Genomic DNA, 13,930 nt, shown 5'->3' with positions numbered 1-13,930 from the left:
CACTATTTACTACAAGAAAATCATGAAATAAAAACTAATTTTTAGTGAAAAAAATAATTAGTTGTTATAGTAACTAAATTAGAGACCATTTTATAGACAATTTTTTTATTGGTTTCTAAATTAGTTTATATGATTGTTAAATTGTTTCTAAATTGGTATTTAATTAGCAACCAACAAGGTTTTTTTGTACCAAATTTAGAAATTAAATAATTGGTAGTTAAAACTTTGGTTGTTAGTTAGATACCAATTTAGAAACGATTTAACAATAATAGAAACTAATTTAGAAACCAAATTTTGTTTTTAGTTTTTAAAATGTTATCTAATTTAGTTATTATAACAACTAATTTTTTTTTCTCTAAAATTAGTTTCTATTTCATATGTGTTTTCTTATAGCAATTATTTTAATTTTTAAACAAGGTGAGATATCCAACAATTACTAATTTTATTTATTATAATTATAATTAGAAAAGATAACAAAAACATTATGATAGATTATAATAATAAAATATAGTTCAACTTTATTTTATATTTTAATAACATAATTAATTATGTTATATTGATTATCTTATCAATTCAAAGTTATTCTTTTTCTTTCTTTTTTTTATAACCAAACTCAGAGTTTGATATCATGCAATTTCCTTGTCCAAGATTTTTCAATTCCTGTATTTGTTTACGTATATTTACTTTATATTTAAAGAGAAAGAAACGGGTATATCAAATTATTACCCCTCTTTGGTAAGTTGATTTAAGAAGAAAGTAAAAAGTTTTAAGAATTTGTTTTCTTAATTTTATTTATGTATTATTGAGATTTATTAAGATGAAAAAAATAAAATGTTACTTTTGTTATTATAGATATTGGTACAATGTTACTAATAGTTGGAATTTTTTTTATATTAGTCAAGTTTAACTTGATTTGTTTTGAATACTTTAGAAGTTAATTAATACAGTAAAAATGCTAGAATAAAAGAAAAATATTTATTTTTACTCGTAAATATGACTTTGCAAATAAATTTATAAACTAAAATTACATAATAAGAAAAAAATTGAGCAAACCAAAACTAACTGAGTTATATTTTTTGAAATTAATTTATTGTAACCATTTTATTAATTTTAGATGCTAAAGTAAAAACATTATACAGAGGTGCATATTCCGAAATAAATAAAAAATATATAGATGTAAGATTATTTGCCCATTAATTTTTTAGACTGATGTAAGGAATCTAAGGTTACACTTTTTAATTGGTGTAATGAAACATGTAATTTACAATTTCAATATATTAAAATTCGAAAATTTAAATAAAATTAATTATATAATATTAATGAGGTGTGCAATAAATTATATTCATAAATACATAATGAAATATACACATCTTTAATAACAATTTAATATATTAATTATGCAATAAAAAATTCTCTCAAAATAATCTTTTATCACAATTAAGTAAAACTTTTATGCTTTATAAATATATTTAAAAAAATAAGTATTTAATTTAAAATATTAAACTATATTTTTACATAATTTTTCAGTCAAAATCTTTTATAATTTTTTATTCCTTTAATTTTTGTTTTTCAGTCTTTCTCTTAATCAAAATAATATTATTTTATATTATTTTACTTTTTCCCTAGTTTCTTTCCTTCTGTGAACCCAATCCAAACAATAAATTATATAAAGTTAATGGGCTAAAGTAATATTATTGGGCGGGTTTTAGAATATGAACAGTAAAATTTTACCTTGAAAGAAGGTGAAAAAATAGTTATTGTCTCTTAACAACATCAGATAAACTTATGTTCTAGAAGATGGTAAAAGAATAAATATTTTGTAATTTTCAATATTTTTTTAATAATGAAGAGTATGTTTAAAAAAAATGTGTTTAAAAAATTTCAACATTCCTTGACTAATTTTGTGAATAATTTACTTCACATTCCATTTTGTTGCATTTCAATATACTTGAACCCTATGGTCTTCAAATCACTTTGCCTCATCACATAGAATTCCAAATTGTTCATTGTTAAAATGTTAGTCAATTATTTTGATACATTAATTAATATTTGTTTAAAAGAAAAGAAAAATTATTTATTATTAATATTTTTATTAGGGTTAAATATATTTTTCTTTGTTACCTCCTGAATATTATAAACTGTTAAAATGATTATTTATAAATTTCTTTTTATCCGATAAACAAATTTTTACAATGAATATGTTAAAATATTTCATGTGAATGTTATAATATTTGATTTGTCATATACAAATAAACTAACAAGTATTTATATTTAACCATTTTTATTATTAATATTATTATTCAAAATTACTTCTGATTAATTATCAAACTACAATAAAATCATGAAATAGAAACCAATTTGTAGAAACCAAAATAATTAGTTGCAATAGTAACTAAATTAGAGACATTTTAGAAATTAAAAAGAAATTTGATTTCTAAATTTGTTTCTATTATTTTCTATTAATGTTAAATAGTTTATAAATTGATATCTAATTAGCAACCAAGGTTTTTGCTACCAAATTTAAAAACTAAATAATTGGTAGTTAAAACCTTAGTTGCTAATTAGATACCAATTTAGAAACTATTTAACAAAAAATAGAAATTAATAGAAGCTAATTTAGAAACCAATTTTTTTTTTAGTTTCTAAAATGGTCTCTATTTTAGTTTCTATTGTAATTAATTACTTTGGTGTCTAAAAATTGGTTTCTATTTCATGATTTTCTTTTAGTGTGAGGATATTTTAACTATTGAAAAAGTATAAAATATTTAATAGAATCAATTATGATATACATATTTTTCTTCTTCACAAACTTGCATGAAATGAGGGAGTCTCTTAGATCTTGGTACATGTGTCTTACAAGGAAACTTTATTCTTTACTAAAACAAAAAACACTATTCTTTCTCCCTCTCTTTCTTTCTTCATAAAACCAGCAGCAGCATACACAATAAAGCAAGCCTTAATCATACATGATCAACACGAAAACCGACCAAAATCATAAACACCAACAAAACCAAAATTCTGAAATTTCAACACACTACAACCCCTTCTTTGATACACTAGTACGGATCACTATCGCTCACCAAATGAGACACTGAGAGCACTTCTCTAAGGTTTCTCACTACTTCATTCACTGTCATTTGCCGCTCCTCATCCATCTGCAGTTAATTAACACCAAACTCTTACATACTCTATTTCAATATATATCATAATCACAATATAATACTGATTAATATACAATTATTCATCAAGTAACATTATTAAGAAAGTTAGAAGTTTCAATCTCATAGAATCAGCTAATAAGAATGATTTATAAAAAAAGGTTTGCATGAGATTATGATTCTAATCTCTGGTAGATGTAACATCTCCAACCCATTCTCTTGCATCGAGAATGATAACTCGTGGAGACAACATATTATAGGTGATTCGTACAAAGCTATCCATATTCTTTCTTAAAGATTAGAGCAAGAAAGTAAACTGGATTGAGGCATAAGATATAAGATACCTGAGCTGTAATGGTAATGCAGAGAGCTGAATTCCCAAATGGCAAGACACTGCTTCCGGTGACACAGAGATGAAGATTTTCAAGGTGGTCCAATATTTTGAGCTCAACACCATATTCTTTCTCACAGTGGATCTCAATGAGAACCTCCTTCCCCAACACTCTTGCTTCCATCTCCGGAAGGATGCTGCAGTTGGTTTCAGTGGAGGAGTTGGTGATCTCTTCATTTCCATTTGGGTTGCTTTTATTCACCAATATCACTGTCTCTTCTGCACTCTTTCTGCTTTCTTTCTCCAGCTCCTGTACCTTTTCTTTCAGCTGTTTCACATAATCGATAGCTGCTCGAAGTACAGAAGCCTTGTCCGTCTATACATACCAATTTTACAATTATAAATCATTCCATTATTCTTTCCTAAAACGACTCCAAATTTAATTGTAATCTTCTGCTTTCAACACTCTCCCACGTGCTTTTTACTCAGTGGTTGTACATAACAAGACACCCACTCTAATAATGCCGAAAATTTGCAGCCTTTTTCTGTCCTTTTTTAAAAATCAAAGTGACCACTTTTTAACTTCTTTTCTCATATCTCTTTTCATCAATCAATATAATGTCAAGTCCTATGGTAAAGTATGCAGTTGATTTAGGTTAGAAAATGAATTCAAGCTTTCAATATATCTTGTATTTGAGAATACATAGTTGAACTGAGTGATACTGTATGCATCATTTCTGTTAGAAAATGGTAGAAGTTTATGATGAATTGCGATTGAATTGTGTGAATGAAGAACTGAAGGAAAGATTAGAGTACCTTGCTCAAGCCGGGAATGGTGGCTGAGAGCGCTATGAACCTCTCGGTGAGTTCCTGCCTCCTCCTTCTCTCGGCCATTATGTGATCGATGGTCTGAGAAGAGGTTCGGGATCTCTTGGATCCTTGATTGGGTCGGGTCGTGGGGTTTTGAGAGTGGAGGGCGCGTTTGGCAGGCAAAGGGGAAGAAGGGAGGGAGGGTTCGGGAGTGGCGGGCACCACCGTGGAGTTATCGAAGGAGAGAATGTAAGTCCTGGGAGAGGAGCGTTTGGAAGCGGCGGCGTTAACGGCGGCGGAGGGGAGGAAGGAGGAGGCGCGAAAGGAGTGATCGCTTTCGCTTCCGGAGGAGAAGGGCGTGGGCGGTGGCGTCTGGTGGAAGATGATGTCGGAGAAGAAATCGTCGAAGTCATTGTTGTCGAAGAAATCCATTTCCTGCACAAAAAGAAGGATGACTTGATTGAAAGTGTTAAGAAGTTAGGCTTTAACTTGCATCCACTTATATACAATGAAATGTCCTAATTTTTAGTCTCGACGTGGAATTTCCAACGGAAAGAAGATTTGAGTGAGCGTGTTGAGTGTGTTACCATGTGAAGGTGGGAATTATTGTTGCAGGAGTCCTCCTCCATGGGAATGAGAGAGAAGAGAAAATGAATGTTGATGTTGTTGTTGTGGTGGAAGAAGTACGTGTAAGACATATAATGTGAGATAGATAAGGATGCGACAAAGTCCCACTCGTTTTTCATGCACTTCGATGAGTGATGCTGAAATGTGGGACCATTTCTCATGGGTCGCTGTGATGCCCCCCGAGGGTCTCTCAATTACCATATACACAACATAATATAATTTTAAATTCTTTATATCAAAATTAAAATACTATTAAAATATTTTATTTATTTATTACTGTACTAGTATGACCGGACTACTCAGTGAGTCGGTCACCACTCGGATCAAGTTACCACCTAAACCATGGTAAGAAGACCTGACGACACGTGGTCGATCGATCCTTGACGTTGAGTTAAGGATTGACCATAGTTAGCGTAATCCTAAACATGAATCAATTCTCTAATCTGACCCATTAATGAAGATTCATTAAAATAATAATAAATAACATTCATTTCAATGAGAAAGGTACGTCGTACTCTGACACTCGAGTGCTAGCACTCCGACTGACTTAAGCGTTGTGGTGCCTTCTGCAGGTACTATCCCCGCCTGTGAAGCCAAACAATCAGCCTGGAAGAAGATGTAGCAGAATTTGAAACATCAGTAATCAACCAAAAGTGAAAGTAGAAACAATCGTGTTTTCTAGATTCCAAACCCGATGTAACACAATTACTTATAGATTAATTATTAAATATTTGAGAGTACATTTAACATTTAATAAACATATAAAGTTAGCAGTAAAAGTTATTCTTACAAACTAACGGTATTAACCTCTTCCAATTCTCAATTTTTTCTTTCTTTATTTTGCTATACTTTCCAGCTTTATCAAACAGTTTTTACAAGTGTGAGTATGAATATTTTTTCTATTATTTTATTTACAATTTCATTATTATGATATAGTGGAACGTGATGAATTGTTATACCGACCATAGGTACAATGGGTCCAGTAACGCCTACATCTTTGGACCAACTTCGGGCTCAGTTAATGTGACCGCATACACGCTAAGCAATCAAAAAGTTATACTATTTTCATTATTAGCTTTATATAATTTATTTATTTTATAATTATTATTAGTCTTTATTACGACAATTTTACTAAAAATAATTAAAAAATAGTTTTACATAGTAAATTAAAAAAACGTGTGCGTAAAATCGAAAGAAAAACTAATTTTAAAAAAATTGAACTAATTTAGACAAAGCACATGTTTAACAACCTTGCTGTCCATCTTAAATGTAAATAGTTACTAACTTTACCTTACTACTTATCATAATTTTTAATATTTGGTATAAAAATTAGTTCATAAAATGATACTGCTAAAAATGTATTTAGGAACACCCAAAAATTAAAACACATATACTCTACAATCCATGATCATAATATAATAATATTTTACATTAAAAAATAATTTAAATATAATTAAAACATTAATTTATTAGGATGTTGAGGAAATATTTATTATGTGTAGTGTGTGGTGTCAACATATAGTGTGTGGTGTCAACATATGAGCACCCCATATGTATTTAAGGTTTAAATAAGCAGAATTGGATTTGTACAAATTTATTACTTAATTTAATAAAAAAAAAATCAAATTGAATTAGACCAGACTTTAATATTTTTTTCTTAATTTAATCTATAATAACTCATTCTTGATCGAATTATATTGAATTTAACTATTTGAGTGAAAAGTTTAAGAAAACACTTTTATTATAACTTTAAAACTCTTACTTAATTTTTTATAATATTTTTTTAGAAAATAAATTATATAATTATTGTAAGAAAAACAAACTAAATTTATAACTACAAAATTCAGTATCAAAATATTTTAAAAATTAAAAATAATAGATAATTAAATTTTCAAAAATGTAAATATTTTATAATTGAATTGAATCTTGAACTTAACATAATAATACGTCACTCGATTTATACAATATTAAATCAATTTAGATTATATTGGATTTGATCTAATTATAGAAAGATCTCTGTATAATTTATTTGGATTGAATTAACTCAAATTAGATATTGGATTTGTTACCCAAACCATAACAACATTCTTAATATATTTTAGGTAGGTCAAGAATTAAATGAAAAAATTATAAATTTTAATAAATCTAAGTTGTGAATCCAAGGTGATGATGCAGAATTCAATGCATGGCCACAATGTCCTTACTCCTAAAATAATAGTGATTGTTCATGTCAGAACTATACATCATGTGAAATATAATAATTTTAGTACGTAGAGATAAAATCAAATAGGAGACATATTGGAACTGGATCCTCTGCAATTAATTTTTCAAATCCACAAATCCTCATCTTTCATAATATACTATTTTATAAATTAAATTATTAAAGCAAAATGATAGTTTATTGTTTCTTTGTCACAGCTCATTAAAGTAAAATAGTAGTTTGATCATTATTTTCAGAATTTATTTTCATGCAATGTCATGCTACATTTGACTGAATTATTGATTTAATTATTACCATGTGTTATAATTGAATTTGAGTTTGAATATGGAATTTGGTTGTGATTGCAATAGTTACATTGATTTTGGATTTGGAATTGATATTGGTTTTTGTATGCAATTGAGCTATGCATGGAGATATTACATTGAAATTGGTTCAAAGAACTTTGATATGAAAGTTGATTATGTATTAAAATGCTATATTGATATTGATTTTGAATTATACAATTGGGTTATGTATGTAGTTCTTACATTAAGATTGGTTATGGAGTTTAAATATGAAATTTGGTAAGGTATTTAGTTGCTACATTGTATTAATTTTTTTTTATTTTAAATTGATTCACTGATATGATATGTATGTAACTGATATGAAATTATTGATATGATATATATGTAACTGATATGAAATTGAACTTTAAATCGTGCGATATAATTTTTATTATTTTTTTATGTTTAATATATTTTCATATCATTTATGAGTTGAGGTCAATCATTTATGAGTTGAGATCAATGTGAGTTTAAATACATTTTTTTTCTTTAATCTATCGATGAGTCCTTTAAGGATAAAATTGTGATGGAACTCAAACACTTTAAAGCAAACAATACTTTGAATGCAGTGAATGATCTTAAATACCTCGAATGCAGTGAATGATCCTAATGATGTTATCCCAACGAATTTGAAGTCGGAACATTGTCGTCGTTACAATTATTTATTAGAAAATAAGTCAAATATTAAAATTATTTATTTGTATAAAGAAAGTGGGTCTATATAGTATTTGAGATTATTTGTAATAATTGTCGAGGTGTCGGTTGTTTCCTTGTTCACTCCTATCGACTTTAAGACTCCTTCTCCTTAATTCCTCAACGCTGGGTTGAGATTGACTTGCAAAAGGTACTCCGACGATCAAGTAAGTACTATGTGTTAATAGAGTATAGTATAACTGATAAAAGCGTCCCTTAAACATCTGTTTAAGGTTTATTTATAGTGTTTAGTCATGAACCATATGTTGTAATGACCTGAATCTATCATCTATTAGTGTTAACTTATTTCTATGGAGGTTCCTTGATTTCTCGGGACGTTATCTGGATTTGGTGGAATGTGTCCCGAATTCTCAATAAGTTTTTGCAACTAACTTAATTGTTATTTACTGTTGTTGCTTTAAATGTGTCTTCAATTGATCGAGACCGAGTGAGAAGACTTGTCCTGACCGGTACAATTATGATAAAATTAAATATAAAACACTATAATTTTAATTTATTATTATTCTTTACCATCTTATATCCATGGGCCATACTCTCTATGAAGGAATCAAATAGGAAGAAAATGGCACCAAAAATACAAAAAACTAAAAGACATGAATTGATAGCCTAATTAATGGTCCCTTTTGATTTGAAAAAAAAGGACAAAAAGAGATTATTTCAGTTCTGTGTTCTGTTCACGGATGTGTTGTGTGGGCGGTTGCTGTCTATATTTGAAAATGGAATACAATATATATTATTTATAATTTATTTAAACGGTCATAAAACTAAATAAGCTTTAATGTATTGTATTTCTTTTCATATTTTATTTAATTTTTTAATTTATATATAATGAACAAAACAATAAGTATCAAAAAATTAAGACTAATTTTTCATATAATTTTCAAAATAATTATTATGAAATCAATAATTTATCATAGTTGTAACATCCTTAAAAAATATAATATAGTAGAGAAAAATTATATAGGGTATTCTGAATAGGATTTAAATAATGTGGACCAATCTTTTATATGAGTGATGCAATGAGATTTTTTAATTTAATTATTTATTATACGGATTGAAACATGTTTTAAATATTTTTTTAGAACAACGTCGACTTCTACGTTAGTAGAGATGACTACCTTAATATATATTTTTAATATATATATATATATATATATATATATTATTAAATATCAGTATTATAATAAAAAAAAACTAAGGTTAAACCATGCGATTGAGTTAAAAATATAAAATTAATTATATAATTTTTATACGATATTCTTTTTAATATACTGACATATCTTATCATACGTAATTATTATTTTTAGTTTAGGACTTCTAATTAATATCTAATTTGATATCAAAATCACTCACTCATAAAATAATTTATTTAAAAAAAAACTTATTTCAGTTACTATAATAAATAACGTGTAAACTTTCATTTCATTCCTAATATTTTTGTCTATGGTATTTACAAACTATCGAAACCTTTATATTTTCTTTACTAATTAGTTTTACTACTCATTAAGCCTCGTATTCAACTTAGGTAAATTACCACATTGTTAATTATGATTCTCATCAATCAAATTTAGTAAAAAATACAACATCATAAGTTTCCATACATATAAATTTATTTAACTCAATAATATTACCATCATAAACATTTTTCTAAATCATTATATCAATCAAATTACAAAAGCATTTTAACACTTTAGAATATGTATTAAATCATATAAAGATATTAAACAAGGTGTTATTGCTGGAGTGATATTAAAAGAAATGAGAATGGATTAAAAATAATTTCTCTTAAACAATTATAGACTGTGTACTCGAGTGATATAACTTATTATATAAGAAATAATTATGCATGCTTAAATGACCAAATTATTAGAAAAGTGAGAAATTTTACAAATATTTTTTCTGCGTGACTGATCTCATTATAGCTTAAGCTACTATAGTTTTTAATTAATTCTTTCATATCCTTAAAAGGGAGAAATTTAAATATTACAATACATCGACACAAACACTGATACGATACAAATACGGACATAGAGATACGTATAATATCTAAAATGTAGCACACATGGACATAAATCTATATATTATATAATTATAAATTATATAAATTGACAATAAAGATTTATGTGAATAAGTATGTTTCAATTTTTCTTTTGTAATAGAAAGATATTTCTCATGGTTGGTTCAAAATGATTTGTTCCTTATTTTTGTAATTTATACAATAAGTTTGAGTTTTTAGAAAATTATTTTATTTCTCCTTTTTAAAATTGTGTTAGAATCGTGCTAGAATTGTCAGAAATCCAACAAATATTTTTTTAATTGGACACTTCACCGATATGTGTCATACGAGTGTCGTACTAGTGTCAGACACACCAAGAAACGTGTCTGAACCTTGTAGGAAATGAGTATTCGATAATAAACTCTCGTTAAGATAGTCTCTATTATTATATCAAAAGGTAAACTTTTGGTCAACCAAATCTTATAAAATTGACTTATAAAATAAAATTTACATTAAAAAAAAATTAAACATCATTAATATTTTTTTTTTCTAGTTTTATTATGGATCTAGCTTTGAATCTAGTTTCAAGTTGGCCTTTTCCTTCCTTTTGTTACATGTCCCGACATTAGCTGTAGCATTTGAAAGAAATAAATGAAAGAACAACAGTGACATCCTTAATATATAAGAACTTCATTGAATGAACAAATATTGGAGAACTCAATGATCACACAGTTACACCTCACAAAACTTGAAAAGATTCTGCTTCAATGTCTTAACCAAATCAGTTATCGTCAAGTTGTACTCCTCACTCATCTGCATCAATTTAAAATTATTATATAGTGGATCATATAAAAAGATTTATCAAAAAAAAAATAAAAAAATTATGAAATAGAAATCAATTTTAAAGACAAAAAATAATTAGTTGTTAAACTAGAGACTATTTTAGAGACTAAGAAAATCTGGTTTCTAAATTAGTTTATATTATTGTTAAATAGTTTCTAAATTGGTATCTAATTAGCTATCAAGGTTTTAACTACCAATTATTTATATTCTAAATTTGGTAGCAAAAATCTTGGTAGCTAATTAGATACCAAACCATTTAACAATAATACAAACTAATTTAGAAACCATTTTTTTTTAGTTTTAAAAATAATCTTTAATTTAGTCACTGTAGAAACTAATTATTTTTTGTCTCTAAAATTGATTTCTATTTCATGATTTGCTTGTAGTGTATGCATCACTTAAGGAGTGATCCAATCCATATACATACCAACTATTCCACTAAAAAGAACTCAATAATCTTGTTAAAATCTACCAACTCAATTACTAACGAAGGCACTTAAAAAAACAAAACCACCAAACCTTCAGACACTTCAGATCAAAAGCAAACCGATCAAGAGATCAAATCATCAATCAGAAAAGGAACTACAAACATAAGCAAAATAAAAAAATTCATAATATATTCCTTATTTGAGCAAAATATGGGTTTACCTGAGCAACGATGATAATGTTGAGAAGAGAGTTTCCAAATGGCAATACAGTGCTAGTGGTTACTGAGAGATGAAGATCTTTGAGAAGGGTAATTAGGTTTAGCATGATGTCCTTTCGTTGCTCACAATAGATTCTAATGAGCACTTCATTCTCCAATCCCCTTGCTTCAACTTCAATGTTAGAGTTTTGTTCACATGATGTTGAACAAAGGTGTGATTTGGTGATGATCAACGACTTTGCACTGTTATTATTGTTGCTTGCTTTTTCCAACACTGCTATGCGTTGTTGAAGTTGTCGCATGTACTTTATGGCTTCTCCAAGTATTGAGGCCTTGTCTATCTATATCCGTTTAACCAAAGACAAGTTAAGGTATGGTCTTGAATTCATGCAAAATCTCGTTTTTCTCATTTTTCGTATTCTAGTTGAGTTTTAAATCTTTTGGATTGTATGAGGTTGATTATGTAATGTTGGATAGTGTTGGTCTAGTAGCCCATTTGACAAACTGGTAGGCAGACGTTCTAATAGAAGTTATTGTCAAGTATTTATGTATAAGGGTTGGATCATCTCTGAAGTGATTCCTATTTATTTATTTATTTTATTGCTGATAAAAAAAATCTTTGTACTTAAAAAAACAAACATCATAAATCATCCAAAAACTAAAACTTCCTATTGACATGCAAACACAAACATACCCTTCATTGTTATTATCTTAATATATAAGTTTTAGGTAATATCAGCAAATTATCACTTTACTCTCAACACAAAATCTTACATCAGTCAAATTATATATTTATTTCCTTATATTGCACATTTAATCTTTTTTTTCTCTAACATGATAAAGTTTATATTACTTTTTTAGTATTTGATTTCGCATAAACTTTTCTTACAATAAAAACTGAAGAATGAACTAAAGTTTTCATATGTACTACTTAAGTTCACTGTCACTAGACCAATCTTATTGATTATCAAATTGAAAAGTATTTAAAATAATCAATATTGAAGTAATTTGTGTTAGGCTTTATTGGTTCGAAATACTTTGTAAATATCTAAATTAAATAGCCTTGTTATTTGGTTTATGCAAGCCAAAAAAATCTATCATAAAATATATCAAGAGAAACATTGAAGATTCAAGATAATCCTTGGTGATAATAGTTTACACAAGTTGATGCACATAAATATGAAACTCTATATTAAGAAGTGTAATTTAATTTTACTTTAATTTTATAAAATTAAGGTATAAAATCAATTTACGAGATAAGGTTTGCATCACTTATATATTATGAAATACTTTAATTTTTAGTCGATCTTAATTTCATAAAATTAAGGTATAAAATCAGTTTATGAGATAAGGTTTGCATCACTTATATAAAGGTATAAAATCAGTTTATGAAATAAGGTTTGCATTACTTATATACTATAAAATACTCTAATTTTTAGTCGATGTGAAATTTTCAACACTTATATACCGTAAAATACTCTAATATTTAATTGATGTGGAATCTTGAATACAACGTATTAAAGAAGATAGAGAACATGGATAAGGATTGAAGAACATACATGGATACATACCTTCTTCAAGCCAGGTATAGTAGCTGAGAGTGCTATGAATTTCTCTGCAATATCCTGTCTCCTTTTCCTCTCAGAGATTATGTGATATTCTATCTCAGAAGAGGTTCTTGCTCTCTTTGTTCCTCTCTTCTCCCTTCCCTTTTCCTCCAACTCCTCATGCTTCCCAACACCCCTTTTACTGCAACAACACTCTGAATGTTCCTCCTTCATCCCCATGCAACCTACCTCATTGTTGGACCTATCACAACCTTGCCCATTATCCAACCATACCATCTCTTCAAAGCATACATTGCTGCTGCACCCAAAGTTATCATTCATTCCCTTTCACGCAAATAAACAATTCATCAACTAGTCCCACATCGATCCAAATCTGAACAAACAACATGTTATGAAGTTATAAATAGTTACCAAATGAGAGAGCCAGTTTTGCCATGAGTCCTCCATCATGTGAGAAAGTGATGAGTTGCCTCAAGAAAAAACCCTTGAACCTACCAGATATTTTGTTTATTTATTTATTTATTTTGAGATTTGAATGGTTATAATAATGGTGCAGTAGTAAATAAAGAGAAGATAATATGAAGAGAGATAGCATTGGATGTGAACCGTTGGTAAAGGACTCTGATTTGGTGACAGAGAAAAAAGCTGTTTGGTTGGGACATAACATAACGGAACTTTTCTGTCAATATATAA

At 27.7% G+C, this 13,930-nt stretch overlaps 2 protein-coding genes across 5 annotated transcripts; both read right to left on the bottom strand.

The window, feature by feature from the left end:
* Window positions 1–2,749: 2,749 nt before the first annotated feature.
* LOC137818444 (transcription factor bHLH18-like) lies at window positions 2,750–5,018 on the bottom strand. The gene is made up of 4 exons (XM_068621887.1): window positions 4,887–5,018; window positions 4,306–4,734; window positions 3,503–3,865; window positions 2,750–3,155 (listed from the first exon to the last, which is right to left on the bottom strand). Exons 1-4 carry the CDS (start codon window positions 4,995–4,997, stop codon window positions 3,057–3,059), a joined length of 1,002 nt encoding a protein of 333 aa, XP_068477988.1. The 5' UTR covers window positions 4,998–5,018; the 3' UTR covers window positions 2,750–3,056.
* A 5,685-nt stretch (window positions 5,019–10,703) lies between these two features.
* Window positions 10,704–13,785, bottom strand: LOC137818645 (transcription factor bHLH25-like). Of its 4 annotated transcripts, none has more exons than XM_068622182.1 (4): window positions 13,649–13,785; window positions 13,229–13,561; window positions 11,672–12,010; window positions 10,704–10,993 (listed from the first exon to the last, which is right to left on the bottom strand). In XM_068622182.1, exons 1-4 carry the CDS (start codon window positions 13,685–13,687, stop codon window positions 10,913–10,915), a joined length of 792 nt encoding a protein of 263 aa, XP_068478283.1. In that variant the 5' UTR covers window positions 13,688–13,785; the 3' UTR covers window positions 10,704–10,912. The 4 variants fall into 4 exon arrangements, with proteins under 4 accessions (XP_068478283.1, XP_068478284.1, XP_068478285.1 ...); XM_068622183.1 differs by having other exon boundaries at window positions 13,241–13,561; XM_068622184.1 differs by having other exon boundaries at window positions 13,229–13,535; window positions 13,649–13,784.
* Window positions 13,786–13,930: the final 145 nt, after the last annotated feature.

This window comes from Phaseolus vulgaris, chromosome 10, assembly GCF_000499845.2.
Source record: "Phaseolus vulgaris cultivar G19833 chromosome 10, P. vulgaris v2.0, whole genome shotgun sequence".
Taxonomy (NCBI): Eukaryota; Viridiplantae; Streptophyta; class Magnoliopsida; order Fabales; family Fabaceae; genus Phaseolus; species Phaseolus vulgaris.
Note: the sequence above shows the minus strand (reverse complement) of the source record. Positions and strands in the feature narration are given on the sequence as shown.